General features: G+C 39.6%; 1 protein-coding gene across 1 annotated transcript in view; it reads right to left on the bottom strand.

The window, feature by feature from the left end:
- The window catches only part of LOC6648184 (opioid-binding protein/cell adhesion molecule homolog), a 63,158-nt gene that overhangs the window by 8,609 nt on the left and 28,224 nt on the right, over positions 1–26,325 (bottom strand). Inside the window, exon 3 of the mRNA XM_002069576.4 lies at positions 2,747–2,905. Coding sequence (XP_002069612.3) covers positions 2,747–2,905 — 159 coding nt within the window. The remainder of the gene's footprint in view (positions 1–2,746; positions 2,906–26,325) is intronic.

The raw sequence follows: 26,325 nt of genomic DNA, 5'->3' as shown, positions 1-26,325 counted from the left end.
ATCTTCTTTTATTGTCTTCGATTATTATTATTATTGAAACGCTTCGAGTTTGCTTTTACCCCAAAACATTTCATGAGTACAGAGCAAGTGTCAAACATTTAAGTAAGGGGAGAAGGGGAAAGGGCAGACAAGGCAGAGTTGAGCCAAGCAGGGTAAGAGTCAGGTGGTGGTTGGGTTTTATTTGGATTTTATTTTACAGGCCCCCAAACTTTTCTTTGCCTTTGCTGCATGTGTATATTGATATTATATTTGGGACCACAGAGAGAATGAGAGAAAGAGAAAAATAATTTAATGCCAAAGGCAATAAAAATTTCATTTTATAGCTCATCAATTTCGAGCATATGAATTTGTATTGGAGTTAAAGGTGCCCCATCAGGACTCCCCACAAAATGGCCATCGATTTTGGCTTTGAGGCTGCTTAAAAATTCCTAGCAATTTGGGCTGCTGCCTCATAACTATAGATAGCCATCCCAAAAATTGGGTTACATAAGTTTCGTATATAATATTTTTCTTCATTGCGGTTAACTTTAGTTTATTTTGGGGCACTCAGAGTTTATTGAATGGCAGCATTTGATTCGCCATAGAGTGAATGTTAAATGTCAATCGAATGGCTTCATAGACCATTTGATACTTAATTTCTTTTATTGGATTAAAAATACTCAGTCTCTTAGTCTCTCTCTGTTCTTCACTATCCTCGCACAGTTGGCTTTGGCGCTCTAAATACTATAAAGCTGCAATCAAACCCGTAACCGGTGCCATGTCAGTTCGGCCATCCGTTGATGCGGATTGATGTCTGTATGTATGTGTGTCTGTGTGCCGTAGAATGCAAAAGGCAACAATAAATGAAACGTGGCTTAGTTGTAGCTATCAAATGAAGAACTGCTAAACCATTTTCCCTTATTCTCCATGTGTGTGATTCATTGTGTCTGTGTTGTTGTGTCTATATGTATTTACTTTGTGTATTAAATTACACTTATTGTCTTTGTTGTCTTTATTTTGATTACATTCAAACTTATTCAATGTAAATTTAATTAAAACATGAAATTTGGCTCCATTTGTTCAATTAAATGTCAAAACTTTGAAGTATTCTCAACTTTAAAAGTTGTTTTCGTTCATTAATTGATTGAGAAATATCTTGAAATAATATTTATTTTAAAGTTAAATCAGCACTCTGTAATATTTAGTCAACTGTTTTCATTTGTAAACTAAATACCATTGGTGAATCTTTAATAGCTTTAAAACATTTTGTTGTTTTTGTACTGTGATTTAAAGGTGCAAAGATTAATTATTTCTCATGTGACGCGGTTTATTTGTTCCATTTTCGTTTTGACTGATGCGAAACTTGGCAATTTAAAGTGGCATGCGTCTCAGAGAGGTGCCAGTGCCCTCGTTGTTGATCGTCGTCAATGTGCAATTTATTTTCATTTGTTGTCAACGGTTAATTGCATTTTATTTATTGGCCTGTCAACGACAGTTGCAGCCCTTAAAGCTTTCAGCCGCTTACAACATTTCATTGGACTTTAAATTGTTGTTTAAAACTGTGTGCACTTCTCTGATAGCAAGTCAAATATATATATGATTGATGGCCCAAAATTTGTCAAAATTTATCACTCTTAAAGGCACATACATAAATAGCAAATATTAATTTTCAACTTAAGTCATTTCACATACAATTTGGGCATTCTAGTTTAGTTTTAGCAAACGAAGAGTACTAATTTATATATTCTCCAATAAAACCTTTTGAATATATTATTGGAGTTTCAAGCTGAAATCAAATCATTTTTGTCATTTGGTCTAATATTTGTTGTAATTACTTTTTGGTATATGCAAATTTTTGGCTGTCAAATCCAATTAATTTTGTTGAGAGAAAAAGTGTTTCCATTTTCATTTTCACAAAAATATATATACTAGTATTTATGTATGTACGTAGTGTCGTTTGCTAATTGAAGTTGAAATAAAAAATGAAGAAATATATATTTTCAAATGCGAAACATCAATCGATGCATAAAGATGCAACAACTTTTTATGCATCCATGAGCAATTATTATATTATTATTTACAACTCAGTCAAGCTGCATAATCATGATGCCAGACAGCCGGAGAGCCGGACAGCCGGACAGCCGGATAGCCAGTCAACCAACCAGCTAGCCAGCCGACCAGCCAATCCATCTATAATTTAATCCAATACATCTCAACTTTTAAATCTAGAACATTGATATGCCATCGAGTGGGTGGCCGTTATGGCGTTAATCATGTCAGACTTATATCTATATATAAAATTTCTCATATATTGTATGAGGTATATGTATGTATGTTTGTATATACGTATTTTGCCAGCAAAATTTATAAATGCCATTTGAAAGGAACAAAATGCCATGCCGTGGCCTGAAAAATCCAAACGACAAGCTGTTGACAGCTGTTGGTTTCACCATTATTGTTGTATGCTGGTTGTGTTGTTGTTGCTGCTGCTGTTTATAAAATTTATGTGAAGTGACATTTGGCCTAAACATATTTGCATTTATTTTGCATAATTTCTGTTGGTTTTCTGTTGCTTTTCTCTTTCTCTCTTGTGGTAAATTGGAATTTTTTTGTTTTATCGAATATTTACGCATAAAAATATTAATAACGCTAGGATTAATTATGCCATGCCATCATCATAGTCATCATCAATATCAGCATCAGCATAATAATAATCACCATCATCATCATCAACATCTTCCATAATCATGGCATTCGCCATACTTACCCAAATTTTCCACTTGGCAGGGTAGAACAAGCGTGTCGCCGACCACAGCCCGATAGGTGTGGCCACGTGATAGGAAACGGGGTTGCGGTGCGGTTAGAGAGGATGAGGCAGCCACCGCTGATTGTTGGCCATTGTTCATGGAACGACTGTTGGAGTTGCCTGCGAAATGTAAAAGGAGTGAGAATTTGTTATAGTAAAATTATGATTATACTTAATGGCAAACTCAACTAGCTTATATGTAAGTATATAGTTGTATGTATGTATGTATGTGTGCCTATCGATGGCAATTTGTTTCCATTTGAATGGCTTTCAATTAGCATAAAAATGTTGCTGTACAGATTCCCAGGATGGTCATAAACGCTCTTACCGTACAGTGATGCGAAAACAAATAAGCAACATTGAAGTGAAATATAAAGGGAATAGTGAATCATTTTGAACCTGAATGTTTCAAGTTCTGATCTGTACTTGTAAAGTTAATGAACTTGGATCCAATGTGCAGTATTGGCCATCAATGACATACACAGAGGAGGTAGAGAGATGGAGAAACTGAAGCAGACGGCTGTCGCAGACAGAGAGCGTATATAGAGTTCTGTTCTGTACGCTCTGCCTGTTCCGGCTTCGTGTTAACGCACTTTGCGCGTCCTTGGGGCATCGTTTGGCGAACGTGAAAATTGCCATTGAAGTTACCACCCGCACACACACATTTGGAGCCCCAACTTAAAACCAATTTCTGTGACCTTTCACACAAAACTGTCTGACCCAGGCACGCAGCGGCACATAGACAGTTCCTGCTGTTGTTCTTGGCTCCTGGCGACAAATGAGCCCAGCGTAGCGTAACAAATGTCTGTCGCCCCGCTGCCACATTGCCTGGACCACCTACACACATACATACATATCGCGAGGCAGCGTAACAAATTTGATTACAACAGAGGAGCAGAGCTCAGTTGCAGTCGCACAACATGACGCCCCAAGGAGTAGGAGCCAGAGAAATAGCTGCGTCAGCAAACAGGCCAAAACTTCTCCTTGCCTTCAATTCAGCCTTGCAGACGCTGTTGGCTGCACTTTTTGGTTTCCGTATTCCTCTTCCTTTTTTTTTTGCGCTGATGCCTGGACATTGGCACCATAGAACTGAAGTTCTACTACTGGCTCCTGGATACTTGCAGTTACATTCTTAAGAGACACTTTTACAGGTCCTTAGCGTCCAACAGCCATAAAGCGACATTTGCGCAGATCATCGTTTTATGGTGCAAGGGCAAAGCACAAAGGAAACGACACAAAATTGGTCAGTCTTTAATGCTGGGACTTGGCTTTTGTCACTTCTGCCACAGCCAGCCAGAGGCAGAGAGAGAGAGGCTAAGGGAAGGTGATGAGTATACACTATAACAGCTTCAACATTCCGAAGCATAACCCGCTGGCTTTCAACTTTTATAGTCATTCTCTCTCTCACCCTAACGTACAAAAGCTGGAGTTATATTAAAAAATTTCACAGAGAAATGAACTTTAAGACACTTGCCACTTTTGGGTAAATTCTGTACTTTGTTTTACAACCGGACAAAGGTTGCTCTCTGGCTTTGGATGGACAATCGACTATAAAAACTGTCATGTGGTTGCAGGACAGGCGACTTTAAAATCTCCCTTTTCTCCATGCCAAAGGACGAAATAGTCTAGCGTTAATATCTCGACATGCATAAATATTTCTCAGTTTTGCAGCCGGCGCGATATGCACTTCAGTCAGCTCTTGATCCTCTCTTCCTGCACCCAACCAAAGACTAACCCAATCCTGTCCTTGTTCGCTTTTGAAGTGACTCGAAATTAGAGTTTTGCATATGAATATTATGCAAAACTGTGAGGAATCCACACCAAGCCAGTGGTAGACAGTGGACAGCAGACGGCAGCAGGCTGGTCAAACGACCCAAGTGCCACATGTCGAGGCTTTTGCACATATTTTTCAAATGACCAAAAATGCAACTGGCCTTAAATTGCCATACATGAAATGCATTTAACATGCATGCAAGCTCAACTAGAAAACTCTGGCCAACAGATATATAGATAGCAGGGTGAGTAGAATGTAAAGAGAGAGAGAGGAGGGAGAGGTGGTAATAGGTATTTTGTGCGGACATGTGCATACATAGAGTTAGAGAAAGAGAGAGAGAGAGAGAGGGGGGCAGAGCTGGTGTGGTGGCATTAAACAATTTTCAAGTGGTTGCAAAGTATGCACAAAATTGCATTAAAACTGTGAGAGAGTTTCATTTCGATAAAAGGCAAACTTTTTCCATTTCTATCTCGCTCTCGCTCACAATTTAAGTCAAACTCGTAATAATGTTGCATACTTTAAGGCGAGTTGAACTTTAAGGGGTGCTTAAATTTCAACCAAACAAACGCTACTCTCTCACATTTACTAGTCGCGTGCACTTCACGGCACTGAACACAACGAAAACTTTCACCACTTCCGCCCTGAACACTTTCGCCTGGCCGTGTCCGTGATGAAAAATGAGCGCGAATGCATTTTGTCCTCGCTGCGAAACTGTGTCACATGAGTTACCACCATCAGAACCAGCATTTGCTCCTTCTCTCTCTCTCCCCCCTTCATCTCTCTATATCCCTCACCGTGTAAATACATGTGTATTTGTATCTGTGTGAGTGTGTGTGGCAAAACTGCAGTTAGGTTTTCAGATGTAAGTGTGTGAGTGAGTGCGTCTGCTTACCACAAAATGCTGCCGTCAGCGTTCCTGCCACACAATAAACTCAATTTTGAATAAGTGGCGACACACTACACTCGACAATTGGACTGCCTAATGCTCTAACCAACTCTTGTCAGATTTTTGTTTGGCAGTGATGACACACTAAATGTAGCTCGAAAAAAGAATTGAAATTGAAAACGCAAACCATTTGCCAACTCTAGAAGAGGTGATTTGAAACTCAGAACTATAAAACGAAAACATTTCTCTCTCTAGATCAAATTATCACTGAAATTTTTCCAACTAGATGTATCTATTATCCCGATTTTATTGGCATATTGATTCACTTGCTCTAACTTATAGAAAATTCACCTATACCCAAGAGAGTAGGGCACAAAGCAAAATGCGCAGTTGTTGTTTAAATAATTTATCTTATACAAAAAAACAATATATAGACACAAACTCACACAGACACACATCCTCGTAAGGGGTATATAGCACGACAACATTTGCCCATAAAACTATGTACACACAGTGCACAACAATGTTGCACTACACACACACACAATGACACCCAAATACCGTCAATGGGGTAACTCATTCACTGGTAATAGTTGCAAGCCGTTCCTTATGCGATGCTTGCGAAAAAGGTAATGGTGGCTTTTGCCCGTTCTGCGTGTGGTTACATTTGTAAACGAAACGCATGCAATTGGCATACTTTGGAGAGGCCTTCCTCTCGTTAGTTCGCCAGTTCTGACATTTTCGTTGTACGTGGACTCTGTACTTTGATTTAAGTCCGCTTGTCGAATGCTCACGTTACTGTGGTTTAGGCAGTCCCGTTTTCCATGCTGGTACTGAGATTTCAAGTATTTTGAATTGTTTCTGTGAAAGACTAAAAGACTGCAGCAGCATTGGCAATGCCAACTGAAACTGCAAATGTGCAGAGGCCATGCATATAGTTCTGTGACCGCCTATGTCGCGATTGGTTCCGCTTTCTGTGAAATTCGATTTGCAATTGTTTGCGCTGGCGGCTTTCAGTGGGATGACTGTCAGGAGATATTGTCACATGACGCTCCACTCCATCAACTCGACTAAATTTGTTGCATTATTTTAGCCAGACTCAGGTCTCTCAGTCCTTTCCGACATGCAAAACGCAATGTGTTGCATGGCTGGCAACATTTTCTCATTTCCGCTGCATGGCTGCAGCGTCTAACTTTGTTTTGGTTTTGCGGTTGAGTTTACACGCCGCAACACCTCGCCCACTCAGTAGCAGCAGCAGCAACAGCAGCCACATTTTGTTTCATTAAAACTTTAGCCACGTGTGGCAAGTCTTCGTGTGTATATATGTGATCAGCATCTTTGCATGTTGTGCTATTTGTTTAGTGTTTTCATTCTCTTCATCTCTTCCTCCACAAGCGACCAGCCAAACAATCTACTCATTCCTCTCCACTCAACCCCCCCAACACTCCCTTCTTGCTGGCCTTTCAACGTTCGTAACGCTATCTGCATTTCAATGCATTTTAAAATATGTATAGCAGGACAGAACGCAATATAGAAAAAAAAAAAAAAAAACGAAAGACAGAAGCAAAAACTAAAATAGACGGGAAAAGGAAAAACGGTTGAGGCAAAAGCAAAGTGTAAAGAAAACAGCAACAAAAATGTTCATTACATTTTGCCCGTGTTTCGGCAGCTTCTTGGCAAACTGTTTGCTTGTTAGCTGAGATTTCCATGCATATGGAGGTGAGAGCCGCGGGCTACATTGCCACACCTGCCGCATGATGGTATACAAGCGTTTTTACCTTGTTTTTTCTCCCTCTCTCTCTGTATCTCTCGCATCCAAGCACACAGCAAACTCACAGCATATTGCATTTTGTGGGTTATTTTTACCATGGATTGCATATTTAATGCATGCAAATTATTTACGGCGTTGACTTTTAGCTTCTGGGTCTGTTTTAAAGCACAGTTTGCCGCGGCCAATTCCGTTTTATTGGTGCCCGTAATTCTCATCACGCCCCCACATATCCACCCATCTTTTTCGTGTGTCTCTATATATATCTATCTAACCATTCGTCTAGCGGACTAAGTCAGTTGACTTTTAGGTCGTAAGTGCATTTTCTCGGGCGACAAAAAATAGCTCATGTCAATGGCAGTGACTTTGCTTTGTGCCACCATTTCCTAGTGAAATGTCACTCAAACAGCGAATGCCATTTACCCACCTATGAAGGTTGGGTAACACCCGAAATATGCAAATGCTTCTCGCGCTCTTCATCTTGCATCTGCATGCTGGGTGTGAACCCGTCAAGCGTTTGCTCTTGTCGATAGTCAATCTATTCATCCTTCTAACTGGTTTCACATGTGAAAGCTGTCAGTCATTTCGAGTTGCAAATCTTTCCTGCGCTACGTTGTGATGCACTGCCCCGGTAGGGCGTGGCCTTTGGAATCCAGTTTGACTTTTATGCACATATCATTTGCATAACATTATGTGATCCAGAACTTCATATCCCTTTCCTTGGCCCCGCCGCCAATCCCCTCTGCACGCCTGTCACCATGGAGCGCATTAAATTTTGAAATGCCAAATAAATCCGCAAGCGAAATGGTTTTTGCGCTATTTTCGTTTACGTTTGCACTTAGCATGCGGCACTGCAGCACTTTGGCTGCACTTCCTCTGCATCCTGATCCTATTCTGACTATGTGTATGTGTGTGTGTGTGTGACTTTGTCGCTGACAGTTTCTTTATTTGCATTTCGACTTGAGCTACGTTTGATTTACGCTGCTGCTGCTGCTACTGCTTCTGGTACTGATGTTGACGTTGCACTTGGCGTATGCGTAATAAGCGTATGAGCATTGACAGCAGCATAACCAAATAGTCATAGCATACTTTTTGGGGTCGTTCTTGTGCGTAAATTGTTTGATTGTCTATTTAGCATCTTAGATGAATTTCGGGTTTTATTTATAGCCCCATTTATATTTCAAGCACATTGCCAAAGTCTTTAAATTAAATAATAAAACCAAATCCCCTTCGATGCTGGTCTAACGCCAAAAAAAACAACAACCAGTCAACCCTTCCGCACCACAAGCCGTAATAGGCAAAAGCCGACTAACATAAAGTAGATAAAGGCACCCGGGGCAGACGGGGTGGAAAGTGGGTGTAATAAAAAATAAATATGAAAACGGCAAACGTGGCAGCCAGTTTGTGTGTTTTCTAAAATATCTCAAGACTTATGACAATTGCCATAGAAACACGCACGCACACACACACACATGCTCATGGGCTCAAGGAATTCTCTTAAAAGGGCAAAAATATACGTCGCGATACACTTGAAAAAAATCAAAGGAATCTTTTCATAATTCAAGTGAGCACACTTACACCTGTGAAGACTTGATACGCGGATTGCGGTCATAAGTAAATAATACCATTCCGAGTTATTTGAAAATCGATATTCATTATATATTTTTTTTCTTCTTTTTTTCTTCTCTGACAAAATTGGCACATCGAAATGAGAGCGCAGCTTGACAGTCAATGTGTAACGTCTGCTGTTGGTCGTAAATCAAAATTATGGACACATAAAAATATTTTGCGGTTATATATTGACAGGAATTTTTGGCTAATAACTTACAAACACACACACACAAACACAGAGACTTACACAAAATAAACAAACACACATATACAAATGGAAGTTTTATGATCTCCGCTTTGGCCATTTTTTATCTATGTCGCCGCAAAAATAGAAACGTAGAGAAGCGAAAGCGAAGTCAAAGAAGGAAAAGAAAACTTCGATTTCCGTTTCGCTGCTGCTGCAAAATTTTCACACTGCGTATGAGTAATGGGACTGTAGTTTATGGCCAACTTGTATGCTGTTGTATGGCTAATTTGAATTTAAAAGCATTTTTCCCTGGTCTCAATTTCAATGGCTTGGAAAATTTCAACAACCACTTTTGGACATTTACCACGGACCTGCCTCGTGCCTGCCTGGCTATTAATTCGCAACGCCTAAAATTGGTTTACGAAACATTAAACAATTGCAGTGCTGGCAAAAAACAAAAACAACAAGTAAAAGAGAATTTAAAGTATATACTATGTAAATAGTTGGCTGCCGGCTGTTCATTGGTCTGGCCACATAGTTAGAGGCAATATGAAGGGCGAAAAATATCGCATTAAGAATTAAAATTAATTAAATTAAAATGCGTGCGGGATTCTTGCTGCAAACCAAGAGAGAAACCGCCTGATGCCGCCTCATACTCATTAGTTGGAGGTGGAGGTGGAGGTGAAAGCCTGGTCTGGCTGGCTTGGTTTGTTAAAGCTGCCACAAGATTTGCATAAAGTATAATGGCCATCTTCCTGGGGCCCCCGCCAGCAGAATAGACTTTATAAGAGCAGAGAACAGAGTCCAAGCGAATGGGAAAGAAGACCATGAAAAGCCAACCGAGCGTGGCCATTCAATTTTCATTTTTTCTCTCTTTCTTTTTCTCAGTCTTTTATTCATTTTTTTTTTTTTTCTGTTGATGTTGCTGCCTTCAACGTCATCATCGTTGTCGTCTTTGAACTTTTCACATTTCTCGTTCTCGTTTTCGTTTTTTCGACTGTCGTGAAGCATTTGTACTTTTTTGTACAAGACATTTCCGTGCCGCATGTCCAGTTCCTGGCCAGGCTCTATGTTGGCCTGCTGCTGCTTTCTTATTTTTCTCTGTTCGTTTCGATTTTTTATGGCGCGCTATTTCGCTCGATTTCGCTTTGACTCGCTTTTCTTTTCCTTCCCTTTTTTTTTTTTTGTGTGTTGGCTTGGATTTTCCATGTCTGTCTGTCTGTCTGACTGTCTCGGCTTCCTGGCAATGAGAAAATTTCAATTTGATTTTGTTGCTGCGATCGTTTTGTTTTATTTCCTGCAGATAACTTCAATTTCATGTATATCAGATTTTGCTTTCTCCGCCAACTATAGCAATAGTCAATAAAAAGAAATTTTTAGGACTTTAGTTGCTTCCGCTGGGCTGGCTTGACAACTTTCTTTAAACTGTCTATTTAGTCGGTTAAACGAACTGATAAATTGTATGCTAGATGATTATGGTTTGATAGCCTTATCTGCTGCTGTTGTAATTGTGAATATTTTGTTTAACTCTTGGCCAAAGTTGCCATGGCACTTGGAGTATTTAAAGCCATGGCTCTTAGCCTGCCTGCAGCTTCATTATGTACCATGGCCATGGCCAAAGTAAAGTTCTATGGCAAATAACCTAAAAGTGCAAAAACTTTTCGGAAATTTATGGCCCACACACCAACACACACACACACAACCACGAGGGACTGAGTGGGCTGTGATGGCTGGCGGCTGCCATGCCTCAACGGACGACCTTTGCTTCCAAACCAGCCTCTCATATTTGTGTTAACTGTTTTCTGTATATCTGTGTGCGTGTGTATATGTATTCTTTGAGGCCAAAATGCAAATGTTTGTGCGCCGCTCAAATCCTATTATTTTCTTATGAGGGTCAGCTGAGTGTCGTCGTGCGCAATATTGTTAATATGAACAGCAAACAAAGCCTGTCGCCAGCCATCAATCCCTTCCGCCAGTCTGTTATGACTCCAACTAGTATTGTATCTGGCAAATTAGGATTCAGACTGAAACTGGACTCTCAGTAGCCATGTCTGTCTCTTGATGGCAATAGTAAACTAAATTTTAACAACTTGGCATAGCAGCTTCATTATATTTTCATAAAGTTTACAACTTGAATAATGTATAAAGAAAATGGAAAATTTACCATACACACACACACACAGAATAGACTAAACTACAAGATAAAGTCAAGATTATCTGAGAGAAATATAGTAAAGAAAAATTTGTTAAACTAAAAACTCCATTTGATTATAATTTAAAGTAAAAATTTAATGCAAAAGATGATAATCATTTATTTCAAATGCTAACTGTACAACTTTAAATAAGAAAATTCAGAACAAGCATGGGAATCAAACAGGAACCAATTACATGTGTAAAAACCATTGAGTATTTCCTTCTTTAATTTTCATTTTGCCAATTTTCAGCTAACTAATGTTTGTCTGTTGCTGGGCATTGCGCTTGTATCTACTCATTTATTTAACAATGTTTGCCTTTCGTTTGTTTGTTTGTTTGTTTATCGTGGGTTGTTCCCCTATTTACTAAGTGCTTGCATTTTCCTTTTTTCCGTAAAGCGATTACTTTGAAGGTAGCTAAATAATTTGAGGTTGGTTTGTGCAAAAAACAGAGACAGAGAGAGAGAGTGAGAAACCGAGAGAGATAGCAACCTCGTGTTTAATTTAATGAGCCAACAACAGGTACGAATTCGGTGACAACAATATCTACACCATATCCAGACGAAAATTACAGGCAAAATACACATTTAGTCAGGCTAAATACAAAATGGACCAAAAATGTTATCCAGTCGACAGTAGTAAATTTCAATTTGTAGCAAAACTAGACATACCAAGAGGAATGACAACAAAGAAAAACAGATATGCAATGCCAAAATTTGCCAAACCAAGCAACCAACCAACCAGGCAACCAACCAATCCACCCTACCACTCAGACAGAGAAAGACACTTGGACAAAGGCATACCAGAGAACGAGACAAATTGGTCAAGCATTTTTCAGTACTCATGGAATAGTACACTGTTGCCAGTGGTTTCATTTGCTGGACATAAATCAAGCAGAAATTGTTGCAGCATCCAAAAGTTGCAGCATCCACTTTATATTGCCCAATCAGAGACAGCAGCAAGAAGACATTTTAGTCTGCTTAAATTTTAAAGATAAACACTTGGTCATTGGTTGAATGGCAGAGAACTGTCTCCCTTTGTCTGTGGCATCAAGTTATTTCATATATTAAAGCCAAATTTAATGGGCATGTCCAGCAGCTCATAGACCGCAAACCACACACCCACACATCCCGCCGTCCCTCCTTCTCAAAAAGTACACCTTTTATGGACAAAAAAGGGCGGAGGAGCAGAGAATAGACCATCAGACCAAGGCAAATCAAATTCTCTGCTTATGTATGCATGAATATTTTGCCATTTTATCTTATGCCTTTTTGCTTTTGGCCTTGTCTAGTTGCTTTCTTTGCCTCACTCTCTCTTTGCTTGTTCCCTGCTTCTCAGGGCTTATTTGCAAATCAATTATGTAGAGTCCAATAGAATAGAAGCCGGGTAGAGAAAGGGAGAGAGAGGGAAATAATACAGATTCTGATATGTGTCAATGTGTAGTCTCGGATTGAGCTCCAACTAACTGACATTGTAAAGAGGGTTCGGGTCAGATCATTCTGGTTTGGTCAATGTATCTATTTCTAATTACTTTAATTTAAAACCACAAAAAAAGAGAAAAAGAAGAAGAGAAAGGAAATTGCTTGTAGGTTGGCATTCGAATTGGCCATCAAAGTTATTGAAACTGGGTCGATGGCGCCCATAAAGTTCACAGTTGTCAATTGGAGGCCAAGCAAATGTTGTCTGTACCGGAAACGGAAACAAGCTGTGCACATAAGTAGAAAGGAAGGACGGAAGGAAACGAACCCGCCATTCGAGTGGGAAAAACCAAAAGATTGTTGTTGTTGTTGCTGCCACAGTAAGTACGAGTAGTCAGCAAGTCGATGCAGCAAATGGAGCGAAGAAAAACAGGCAATGCCATCAGTGGAAGCCGCAATACCATCGGCATTGCTCTCGTCTCTCGCTTTGGAGTCGCGCTGCGCTCCTTATTACACATACACACACACACACACACACACACACTGAGAAAGTGGAGAAGAGATAGGCATCCTGTGCTGGCAATGCATTCAAGTGAAGTTTGCTTTTAATTCAGCATAGAAAATGAAATTGAAAACTGTGCCAAATGTGTGCACAGATACCAATGCCAGTCAAGCCACCGCAATAGTTTCTATAGCAGGATTCGAGCTCGGATTTCCCCATACTTTTCCTTTTACTCTCCCCTCCCGCCCATCACCACCAATGCCATACGTATCTCTTGTGTTCTCGCACATATTCTCCAAAGTGAAATGTAATAAATTTTATTGATTTTCACTTTAGCTGGGTGTTGGAAAGCTTCCGGTTCCACCAAGCTGTTGTGTGTGTGTGTGTGTGTAATGCTCTCTTTAATGAATCACTTTAAGTTTTAACACTACTGCACTGGGAAAATTACAAATAATTGTGGCATAACTTTGTCTGGCATTTCATAAATCTACTGGAGCTTACGTGTTGCCTGTAAGTATGGTGTCTGTGATTAGTTTGACAAGGATAACTCAAATGTGTATACAAAATTTCTCACATTCGCATGTCTATTTGTCTCTTTAGCGCCTCCTTCAGTTGGCATTGCATTGCATTCCATTCCACACACACACACACACACACTGTAAAGTCAAAGCCAGACAAAATGGCTCTGCCTCAGATTTATTGCATTTTTAATCCATACATTCTGATTGCATTATGTTTTGTTTTGTGTGGGCGTGCCAGGACTTGCGTTTTTATGGTTGAGCCGAGTTGGGCAATTTATTTATTTTTTCCCATTTTACCTTTCACTTGCACAATAAAACGGTCTATTAATAAATAAAAACCACTGCTATTGTTTCTACATATTAAACATACATATACATACATACATACAATTGTGGTTTTCCCTTTATTTTAATTAATTTGCTGTCGACGGCATAAAAAGAACTCACCTGCAAATAGAAAAACAAAACAAAAAATGCGATTGCAATTTTAGTAAAGGGCATTAGAAACAGCCATAGAAAATTACACATAACTAATTAATTTGCCATTTGCCTGGCAGTCATAATAATAAATAAGGCAAATTAAATATTTAAATCAAATCAAAAACGCAACAAAATTGAATGTCAAATTTAAAACTCTTAATAAAATATGTAGTAAATGTTTTAAATTTAAACCGAATCAACCCAAATTCAATAAGATTAAGTTACAAATTTTTGGTTAACATCAAAACATTGGTCAAGTATTTTTATTAAGAGGGCCAGTTTCTCCACCCAACAAAGTTTTGGTGAACGGACATTAGGAATACATTTATATACGAGTATTATCTTATTGGTTTAAAGGTAATGTCAGAGGGCAGACTAAGCTAAATCTAGACCTTTGGTATTCTAATGCAAACAAGTAAATGCTTATGAGGAATTTTTATTCTTAATACGCTTAGCGGACTTGAATTTGGATTATTCTTGGCATGTAATTAGGCATGTTTACTCTAGTTACTAGTTGGCCCATTGGTTCCCCAACCATAAAACTCCCCAGTTTATCTGATAAAATATGAGCACTAAACATGCACATCTAATTTACAGAAGGGCAAATTATAATATATTGTCGCTTGTTCCTTTGGCGTTTTCTATTTTTTTTTACGTTTCTGCTGATTCTGACTTGCGATTGTCGAGCTTAGCTTGGTGGCCTTTTTTTCTCTCCAACTGAGCCCAGGCTAATGTGTGTGTGTGTGTGTGTGTGTCGTCATCATTTATCAAAGCTCAAAATGCTGCCTTTTGTTTGGATTTAAAGGGTTAAGTTACGCCCAATACTTAGCCTCAACCTCACCCATAACCAACCGACCACCCACCGAAGGTATGTGCGTGTGTTGCATATGAAAAATCCTGCGGCTAATAAGTGACACGCGTCGATTAATAAAACTGTACAAGGCTGCCTGCCTCCTTGCCCTTTTTGTGGGTGTGACACACACAAGCAGCAGAGCCAGCTGAAGGGGGGGCTGCGTGTGTTGTACATTAAATGCCCATGTCACAGTCAACGATTATGTAAAGTAGTTGGGCCTATTATGGATAAGTATAAAAACCGCGACTTCAAGAGGAACTTTACTTGCAATTGCGTGAGGCATTAGATATTCCTCATGGGAATATCTGTAAGAACAAAGTACATAGTTAAAGAGTAACGACTGGTAAATGTCACTTTAAGAACTGCTTCTTTAAAAAAAAAAATACCACCAGACTTATTGTCAAACTGTCAATCTATTTAAATTGAGCTGGTGTTGCTTTTTCTTCTCCATCGAAATATGAAAAATATTTGTATGATTGTACATAGCAAATAGGAAAAATATGAAATCAAAATCCATTCAATTTCCATTTTGACGCAACCCACAAAGAGCATCCTGTTGCTTCTGCCACCGCAAGCTTTACTCTCACTCTCTGGGTCCTCGTTTCTTTCTGCTGGTCATATGCAAATGAACGTGCAACATTCTTGCCCATCCTTCGTTTTGGTCGTTTGGTTTTCCTTGGCAACAAAACAAAAACAGATGCAAATCAACAAGCTGCCAGTCAGATGAAGTTGAGCAAAAACAAATGTCTGTCTTTCGCTATTCATCCGTCCATCAGTCCATCGGTCCATCCGTCTATATCCTATCTACAATCTCCATTCAAAGATGAATGATGCTGCCAATGACTGTGTCCTCGTGTTTCTTGCATGAGTTGTAACAGCATTTTCCTATTAACTTGCTAGAATATTTCTTCTCTTTTTTTTTGCCTTCTCCCTTTTTTCAGTTTTGTTGGGTGTTTTTTTTTTTACACAGATATTTTTCGTAATTTTCGTTTTGCTTTTCGTTCACCCCATGGATATGAAGTTGGTGAAGAACTACACATTTGATAGGGCCAAGGACTGAGCATAATGACTGTCCCCCAGGATAGTAGATGGAGGCATGGATAAGTGATTTATGTATTATGCTTCTATCTCGTTACAGACATAAATTGCATTAAGATTGACCCCCCTCCCACTTCGCCCATCTTCTTATCTGTCCTGCTGCCTTTAAGTTTCCTCCTCCATCGCTCATTACGTGCAATACACACCCTTCCCAGTTTCCCTTTTGAAGTTTTGCACCTGCGGCATCTTTCACAGCCGGCAGCTACTTTGTCCTGGCATTGTTTGCCTGAACTCCCATACTTCAACTCCAACTCTGTTGGCAGAGTAGCAACAAAAAAAAAAAAAAGATACAACACAAGAAAAAAAAAACCTAGAAAAAAACAAAAGCCGCTTTGTTTGTCAACCTTCGGGCTGGGTGGACTGGCTGAAGTGTGTTTCTCTCTCTCTCTCTCTCTGGTTCGGGTTGGGCTTATCTAACAAGAAACTTCAATATTGTTGCTTTTGCCCAAACAACAAACAGCATCGGGGGACAAAAAAAACGATGAAGGAATGACTCAACCATGTGGGATGGGAGGACAAATATTAACCCCGGGCTATTCATTAAGTAGTCTTTTGCTCATATGTTTTGCTTTCGCTTGTTATTGTGTCCTTTCATTAAACAAGCTTCCTACGCTCTCTCTTTCTTTCTGGCACCTCTTGAGCCACTTGAAGCTTCTATTGTTTGCACTTGATGATGATGATGCTGATGCTGACGAACCCAAACTCTTAGCAGCTGGTGCCGTTTTACCTTTTGCCTTCTCAATATCTCATTTCAGTTTCAGTTCAGGATTCTCAGCAGTTGTCAGTTTTAATAATATTTCTCCGTTTCAGTGTCTGCACATTTTGTTATTGCCTCAAATTGTCTCGGCAGAATTATACATTAAAAAGCTTAACGATTGGCCGCTTAGATGTCCTTGTCCTTGTCCTGGTTATTGCTATTGCCGATGGCCGGCTGCTTGTCTGTGTATTTTAAGTTGTTTGCCCCGTCTGAGTGGGGCATAAAACGCACCTGATGTGCAAAAATTGCTTAATTGAAAACATAAGCCGCTATAATTTCGTTAGCGCGCCACTTGGCGTCAAGGAACTCCATTTGAATATTCAAATTTATGCGTTGCATATTAAATGTCACGATCAGACCAAGAGGGGGGCCCCTCCTCCACTCCAGTCTCCCAGAGTCACCATTTGTTTGGCTAATTTGCCACTCTGTCTGTTGTCTGCAATTAAAAGCGCTTAAATCAATAAGCCCACACAGTTGGCATTTTGTTTCTCATTTGGCTTTTTGAACGTGTTTCGTTTTAGTATGCAAAGCACAAAGCAAAAAGGCGGCAGGCAATACATACATCCATACAGGGATAGAGCACAACAAGGAAGAGAAAGACTATGAAGATGAGAGTGTCCTTAACAGCTTCCAGCATTAGACTGACTTATCGCCTCTACTTGTTTTGTTGTCGTTTGTGAGGGAACGAATCTCTCCCAGCGGCCTTGTTGGGTTATCATTGTCATTGTCGTCTTCATCTTGTTCCCCTTCAGTCAAGTTTGCTTCTTCGAGTCGAGTTTTTGTTGTTTTTTTCTGCTCCTTTCGTCTCAATATCAGAGAAGAACTTTGACACCAATCGCTGGTACAAAATCTGCCAAGCGCGACAAATACGCGCGTTATCTTCATCTTGGCAGCAGCAGCAACAGCAACCCTGTGACACCTTGATGTCCTTCTCTGCCTTCTTCGTCTTCGTCTTCATTATTTCTTTTCACACACAAAAATTGGGGGTAGAAAAAGTGTTCCCGCAAAAGCGAACGAATGCCAAACTTCATCTTGCCGCAGTCAGTCAGACTGTCGCACTCTGTCGCAGGGAGCGGGTTGGGGGAGTCCATTGTTGCCAGTCGTAATTTATCTACCGCTGTTTGCGGCATACTTTCCCCCCACCCACCAAATATCGCCTTCCCTTCCTTTTTCACCGTCTCAATGTCACCGGTTTGTGGCGAAATCTCAGCGCAGTGTTTAGCATCTCAATTTGGTTTTTGGTTTGGTTTGGTTTGGTTTGGTTTCCTTCTTTGCTGCCGATAACGAAAACAACGCCAAGTCCCAAGAGGGCAACAATTTCCCGCTTTCCATGTTAAGCAGGCAAAATGCCAACCCCGACCACATAACGGCCTCATCTTTACCATTCATTTCCCCGTTATCTTCGTTATCAACATTGCAATGCAAAATTTATGTCAATAAGTAAATGAATTTCAGCTAAATTCACATTTTAATATAAACTTGAGGCAAAACGAAAAGGAAAGCAAAACAAAAAAAAAGAGAAGAAGCAAAAAATGACAATTTTCAGTCTGTTCTTTAGACTTCTCACTTATTCATATGGCGTCATCTCATCAAGGCATATGTGAGCCCCGCCCACCACTTTATATACTTGATTCCAACAAAACTGTCGGTTTAAAAGGAAACAAAGTGAAATTGTCTCCTTTGGGGGAAGGACAGCAGTCAGCAGCCCACAGCCCACAGCTCTCAGCAGAAAAATGCCAAAAAAAAAATGTTGTCAAATGCCGGCAAAAATGTATTTAATATGCAAATCCTGTGTGTCCTTTGAGATGATTATGGCGTACATTATGTTCCAAACAGCACACGTACAAACCCATGAAGAAGGAATTACGGCAGGAGCAGCAGCAGTAGGAGGAGGAGGAGGAGGAAGAAATGCCGAGCAGTGCCTCTCACATCTACATATATATAATTATTGATTTTAAAAGCCGCTTTCGTTTGTTTGCTCTGACAAATTGAAGACTAATTTGAGCGAAATTAAAGCGGGTATCTACCACTACCCAATGCCAACTCCCTCTCCCACTTCCACTACCACCCACACCCACGTCACCACACGAATGTTGGAAAACGAGTGGAAAATTAATATAAATGGGAAATGGACTTTTTCGATGGAACTTTTCCAATTTGTGCACAAGAAGCGAAAGATAAACATAGACATTGGGCACAGACACAACGACATAGACATGGAATACAGACATAGGCAAACACAACATGCACCTGCACATAAAAACCACTCCAACACACACACACACACAACCATTTGGGTTTAACACAGACATCTATGTATATCTAAACTTTGCTGACCGGCTGTGGCCTCTCAAACAAAACAAAAAACACAGCAGGAAAAACTAATCGAAGCGAAATACTCGAAATGTTTGCCTGATTTCTCGAGAGTGCGCGCAGTTTGAAATTGCAATCATTGAACAGAATTATCCTTTCCATTCTCTTCATCCTTTCTTCGTCTCGCTTTCCTTTTTTTTGTTTTGTTTGACAGTGTCTGGCCCGAATTGGGCCGGTTAGTTGTCTGTGCTCTGTCCATGGCCACCTTTAACAAACTTCATCTTGTTTGCGAAAAAAGGAAAAAAAAATGTTCAAGTACAAACTATTCCTGCCCGCTGTGCAGATAAATTAGCTCTCTTTGCGGTTTTCCCATGCTTCTGGCTATCCTTTTGGCCATGCACTAGACCAAAGTCGATAATTGCGTGGAACCGAGACAGAAGTTGATTTAAGACCGGGAAAAACAGAGGATTTGTCTCTATTTTGATTGCATTTAATTTGATGGTGGATCGACAAGCATTGTTGACTCTGACAGTTTGCTAAACATTTGCCATTGATGGGAATTAACAAAAATTGCAAAAAACAAACACAATGCCCAGTTCGACTAGTAAAGATGTAAAGTAAGTTAGCCTAATAAGGATTAATACAGTAAATAAATCATATTTAACCCAACATCTTACGCTTTGTTTTGTAGGACAATGTAGTTTAAAGAAGAAATTCGTTTTTATGTTTCTATGTTTGGAAAAAGATGATAATAATCTTTTCTAATTTATCCTTTAACCTCAAGTTATGTATTTATGTATGTATCTTCTTTCTGCCATAGCGAAGAAATGTAAAAACATTTTCTTAAACCACTGTATTAATGAATTATTTATTTATATATGTATATCTGACATCTGTCAGTTTGTGTGTTGTTTTGCTCCCTCCATATTTTTGGGCCACGCCGAGTCCTTAATTAAACCATGTAGCAAGACCAATTCACTTAGAATTCGCCCTTTTTTTCGTGTCTGCCTTTTTGGTTATGTGTTTGGTTCTTAGCCTTTTTATTATGGGTTTTCTTTTTTGGTTTCTTTTTTGCTTTTATAATCGCCATCTAAATGATGAGAGAAGATTTAAGCTTGAACACTTTTCCCGCGATTCAAATTCTAATTAAATATGTGGCATTAGGTGAAAACAATTTGGCACAAAGCCAAATTTCATCTTTTGCTTAGATTTGCGGTTTGCGATAGCAGGAAGAAGGAAACGTATTCGACCAGATTCCTCCTTCGGATGCCATTTTAAGGGATTTTTTTTCATATTTTCACTGACCACATTCGACTTGAGTCGAGAAACAGATTTCGTTACTTCTTTCCATTTCTTTTTCTATGTACCTTCGGCCCCAACTGGAGCCAAAAGAAATGGGAAAAAAAGTAAATAATAATATGGCACGTTTCGCTCAACGCTCGGGCGGGAAAGTCGTAAAGTAAATTTTTTAATTAGAGTCACGAGTAAAACAAACCAATTAGTAAAGCTGTCAGAGCAATCCTTTTTTCTGCCCTTCTGGTGCTTGGCTGTTGTATTTTTAATTTCTTGGCCATGTTTTGGTGGCAATTTACGCGTGCCGCCTGAGCAACTGTTGTGACTGCGGCGTGTGAATTATTGAAAGAGTAAATTATGTGAAAAGGGGCGAAATTAAGAGCGGTACGTCGGCGATTTCTTCCAGCAATTTTCCGCAATTCCACTTTTACGACTATGACCCCGGCAATGGTGCATAGAACGGGAGCTACCAAGACCAGGACCAGGACCAAGACATGAACCTGCGCCTGACACTTGATTGCCATTGCTGGCGCATCAAGTGTCAGGGAACACTTAGGCTCCTTGCATTGCGGTTGTTAACCAAAAATTTAGGTTTAATTAAATAGCACAATTACTCTGGGCAAGTTTTGAAGCAAAAACTTCTTGGCCCATGGTGTTTTGTTTTATTTTATTTTGTTTTGTTTTGCTTTGGTTTTCTGCTTTAGTTTCTCGTTGGTTTATATTCCTTGCTCTACGTGCACAGCATGACCAATCGGTGCTGCCTCAAGACCCACTCCTACTCCTAGTCGCAGCAAGTCGCAGTCCAAGTCCAGACAAATAAACCAAAAAATGTGCATGACTCATGGAGCGAAACGAAACGAAAAGTTCACAACTTGCCCCCTATAAAAAAAAGTACCATAAAATCTGTTGGATTTCACAGAATTTAGATTACCCTAAAAAATTGAATGACAGTCTATGGAAATGCTTCGCCAATTTCATATGCTTTAGTTAAAACTATTTAATATAACCAAGTAACAATCTAACAAAAGGAATGGTTTAAATATTTAAAGGTATTTTTATAAATAATAAATGCTTAGGAAATCACAAAAATTATAATTTTGTTTAGAAATTTGAAAAGAAAGAATTTCTCCATACCAAGGAAGTCCTTTTTAAGTTAATTTCATGAAATAATATTCATCTCAAACATAATGATGTCTATAGATGATAAAGAAGTATAAGGATATGTATCCTTCTGTGCGTAAAAAAACTTCTAGCTTCAATTGAAATATATTTTTCATATTGTTTTGTTAGAGTGTATGAAAAAAACAAAGTTATTAGCACCAACAGTGCTGCTGCTGCTGCTGCTGCGGCTTTAGTGCTTCTTCTTGATGGTGGGCGGATGGTGCCACACCCACTTTTTAGGGTACTTGTAGTTTATGTTTACTGCATTCTGTGTGCGAGCGTGCGGCAACAATTTTTGGCCAACCATTTGGACCGCTGTGTTGGTGGTGGAGCTGCTCCCTAGATGCTGCTGCCCCTTAGCCTCATCCCTTGCCCTTTACTCAGCACACATTGACAATGCCGGCAAGTTGCTGATGGCCTAGTCACAGCACTGTGAGGATCAGCTAGGGTTTTGGGTTTTCAGATTGGAAATGCTCTTGCTGGTTGGCAGTTTTTGTTTTGCTTGCAGCTGCTGTTTCTGTCGTTGTCGTTGCTTTTGTTGTGCATACAATTTATTGTTGTTGTTGCAATTGGTTGGTTGAAAAATATTTGCGGTTCACAGTATTTGCATTTTATTTTTATATTTACGATACCTTTTATATTTCGTATGTCGCATATCAAATTATCCAACTTGTATATTGAAATTCATTTCGAGCTGTTAAACAGCAACAAGACCCACATACATAAATGCAACCACAATGGCTTTGTCATTCACTAACGTTTGTCACTTGCCACCTGCCAGCAATAAAAATAAACATAAATATACTAGAACAAAGTATAAATGGAAATAATGGCTCTCTAGTATAAAGCATATTATTTTAACATTTGTTTCACATGGCGTCAGTTGGCGTCAGGAGCAAAGATGCTACGTGATTTACAGAGACTTCTTATCGATGGGGGGCGGGAAGGGCAGTAGGAGATTCCGTGTCATTAAGCGATTTCATTGACTGGTTGCATTATCAGTGGCACGACATTAGGGATAAGGACATTAGGGATAAAACAATTGTCCCCAATAGCAAAAATGTGAGCGGAGTTTACTTAGAATACGGCACTTGCGTCACACAAATGCTTATTTATGCTTCATATCGTTCAAGTCCTTGGCAAAGTCCTTTTCAGTTAGTTACTCTACAGTGGCACTCGAATGCATCGAATAAAAGCTAAGGCAAGGCAAGGCAAAGCAAAGAAATTGAAATATATTGATTTATGGCAGTAACTGAACAACTGAACAACCGAACAGAAGTAGCAACAACTTCGACTTGGCCAAGGTGGTTGTGGAGGTTCTCGTTTTGAAAGTTTGTCCTGCAAACGCAGGTCCTGCTAAAAATAGCATTCGACGCATGGGTTGCTGGCTGGCTGCTTGTTGGCTTGTTCAAAGTTTAATCAAGTAGAGACTGCCTGACTGACTCTGGCCAAAGTATGGTCATTGATAAGTCATAAGTTGACGTTGGACCTGCCCCTCACCGCCCACCAATCGCCATCAAACCAAGTGCTGGCAAGTTGCGTTGGAAACTTTGTCAAAGTCAAATACAAACTTCGCTTTTTTTGCTGACTCCCTCTCTCTCACTTCCCATCGTCCATTTGAACGGATGGAGATGTGGCAAGGGGGGAGCTATGTCAATGGGTCGGATATTAGCAGTGCATTAGTTATTGCTGCATTATTAATGATCGGACTTTGATTGTGAATTGATTTGTTCTCCCCCTCAGCACATATGGTTGATATTAATTGAACACGGAAATGGTTTTGCCAGCTGACACTTGATGTGTGTGTGAGTGTGTGTGTGTATCCTGTAATATTCTTTCCTGCACTGTCCTCAATTCATTAATTCGTTCGCTGTTTTGTTTGCGTGTTCAGTGGGCTGATGACCCCTTTGACCTGTTGCATGTCCCTGGCAACTGGATGGCAGTTAATTACTTTGATTTATTTGTAAATTATTTACACGCGCCGCAGTCGCCACGCTTGTCACATATTTCAAATCGCACTTAATTACAAATGACATCCCTCCTACCCCCTCCTCCTTTGCCCTTCCCCATCACATACTAACAAATTAACAAAATTACTTGCATTTATGTATATGTGTGTGTGTATGTGGGTGGAGTGGTTTCTCTTCCGTCTCCAAAATTTATTACAAATTTATCCCATTTACCATCACCTTACACCACTCGTGCACATTGGTTCGCAGTTTATAGATCGTTAAGCCACATGGCAAATGTATTTGATGACTCCTGCTAAAGTCGTAATTGGTATCCCGTTGGATAGGTTCCGCCACTTAAGGAAATTGCATCCAATATAAAAATATTTCTAATCACAAGATTTTATTCAGACAGTCATAACTTAAATGAGAATATGTCTAATCAAGTTTAAAATTATTAATAAACACCAAAAAAATTAAGTCCTTTAAAAGGAGTTATTGCTCCTTTGAGAAGTTCCTTTTCATCTCCCACAATTCATGTTGATGCAAATCGATCAATTATCAACAATCGTCATCTTTTATTCCAATCCCATTGAATCCACTGTGCATGTGAATATGGTTAAATTTATTGTTTTACTAGACCAAAAATTACAACGATAAAAACATGCAAAGTGCTTAAGTGCTTATGCCTGCCACTCCTGTGCAGTCTGTGTGTGTGGCCTGGGGACACAGAAAAAGGCGACACCCCACGGCCCATCGATAAAATCGATAAGCATCGGCAATAAATTTGGAAACCACGGATGAAATTCAAATAAAACCAAATGCCGGCTAATCTCCATTAGGCAAATGCGTTCGTTCAGCTTACCAAAAATGTATTGTGACCCAAATTTTTTGCCTGCCTTCTGCTCCTATTGCCTCCCCTCACCTTACACCTGAAAACATTAATGCTGCCTCTTTGCTTTTTGAAAGTTGTTATTGTTGTCTGTTGTGTACTTAACAATGTTCTTTTTTTTTCGTCCAAAACACTGGAAAGGGGTCAAATTGAGTGGCTTTCATTGAGCATTGAAGTGAATTGGCGCCCGTAAACTTAATGCAATTTTGATTTCTTCATTAGGCATATATATATACATACATATGTATGTATGTGTGTATGTTCGAACATGGCAATAAGGCGTAGTAAGGACAACAGGTAAAAGAGCCCAAAATCATCTCACGTATAGCCATTTAAAAGCAAACCAACACACACGCTCACCTACTCACCTACTCACCTACTCACCTACACACTCTCATACACATGTGGTTGGAGAACTGCTAGCCAGCTAGTCTGGCTTTTTGGGTCGTTTAATGTTTTGGGTTCATTTTCATGAGATTATAAAGAGCTTCAGTGATGGCTGAGAAGGTCGATGGAAATTGTCGGGCGCAACATCAATAGCAAATTGATTTTCTGTTGATAATTTCAAAAGGTAAATAAGATTAGCCTAGGGCTTAACTTGAATATCCATAGATAAGTTTTTTTTTCTTGGGCGGGTCTTATTCATTAATTTACTAGACATTTACGTATGAGATACATACATGCACGTGGCCCAGGGGGGTCCATTCGAACATGGGCGTAGCCACATTGTGGCACAATTAGCAATTTCCATTTATTTGAATATAAATGAAAATCAATTCGACCATAACTGCAATTCAATGTTGCACAATCAATGACTGTGGACCAGACTTCAAATGGAAATTAAATGCGGTTAAACAATTTAGTATCAATATCACAACAAAAGAGGTAATTGCTATGATTTTATGGTATATTAATTAAACAATCAAGTTGATATCCAATTAGATAGTAATGTAAAGAGGAAAGGACATAGAATTATAGTTAATATATACAATAATATTATAAATGTTATAAACGTTTCTATTACGTTTTGTTTACTGAGAATTTCTGTCCTTTTAGTTAAGATTCTAGCTACGCCCGTGCTTTCAATTGATTGGAGTGCGGACTTCTTTGTCACATCGAACCAATACGAAATCGTGTCATAAAAATAGGGAATACAAACAATAAGAGGGAATCGTAACAAGGGACTGGGCTGTGGCTGGGTGGGACTGGTTCTGAGTGCTTATTATTTACATTCGGCTTCAACATTGTCGCAGGTTCAGCTTGGCCATTGTGGAAAGAGCTCAGTCATCTCACCCACTCAATTTTCGTATACGGTCCTCAATCAAGGCGCATTCCATCTACCCGAAAAACCGGGATAAGGCTTTAACTTTATGCTGAGTAATGGCCAACCATCGACCATCGAGTTGCTGCCAGTGGTAGTCGAAGGCGGTAGTAAAGAATCGCACTCGCACTCATATATGCGAATGTAGTTTACATAACAATTTTACTGCCAGCACTTAAACGAGAGCTCACGAGTACCCCCAGTTCATGTGACATGAGTCATAAATAGGCAAGGAATGCCCACTTTCGCCTGATTGATATCCAGAGAGATATCAGAGAAGTTCTTCTTCCATCCATCCCAAAAGGCGGTTCATTCAACCCTTTTTTTTTGGTTTATTGTTGTTTAAGGAAATATGTGTACTGGTTGCTGTTAATGATGGTTTTTCTCTCTCTTCTCGGTTGCTTTTTGACCAACTCAAAATAACATATCCTGCCCCCAACTTCCGTTCTCGATATTTACGCTCGGATTCAGTTGCACAACTTTATTATTAGAAAAGTTTTAATGTCTGTGCCAAACGCACGACCAAACATTCAGTTTGTAAGATACAAGACACAACAAGGCTGT

This window comes from Drosophila willistoni, chromosome 3R (genome assembly GCF_018902025.1).
Source record: "Drosophila willistoni isolate 14030-0811.24 chromosome 3R, UCI_dwil_1.1, whole genome shotgun sequence".
NCBI lineage: Eukaryota > Metazoa > Arthropoda > Insecta > Diptera > Drosophilidae > Drosophila > Drosophila willistoni.
This window is presented reverse-complemented; position numbering and strand designations above follow the sequence as displayed.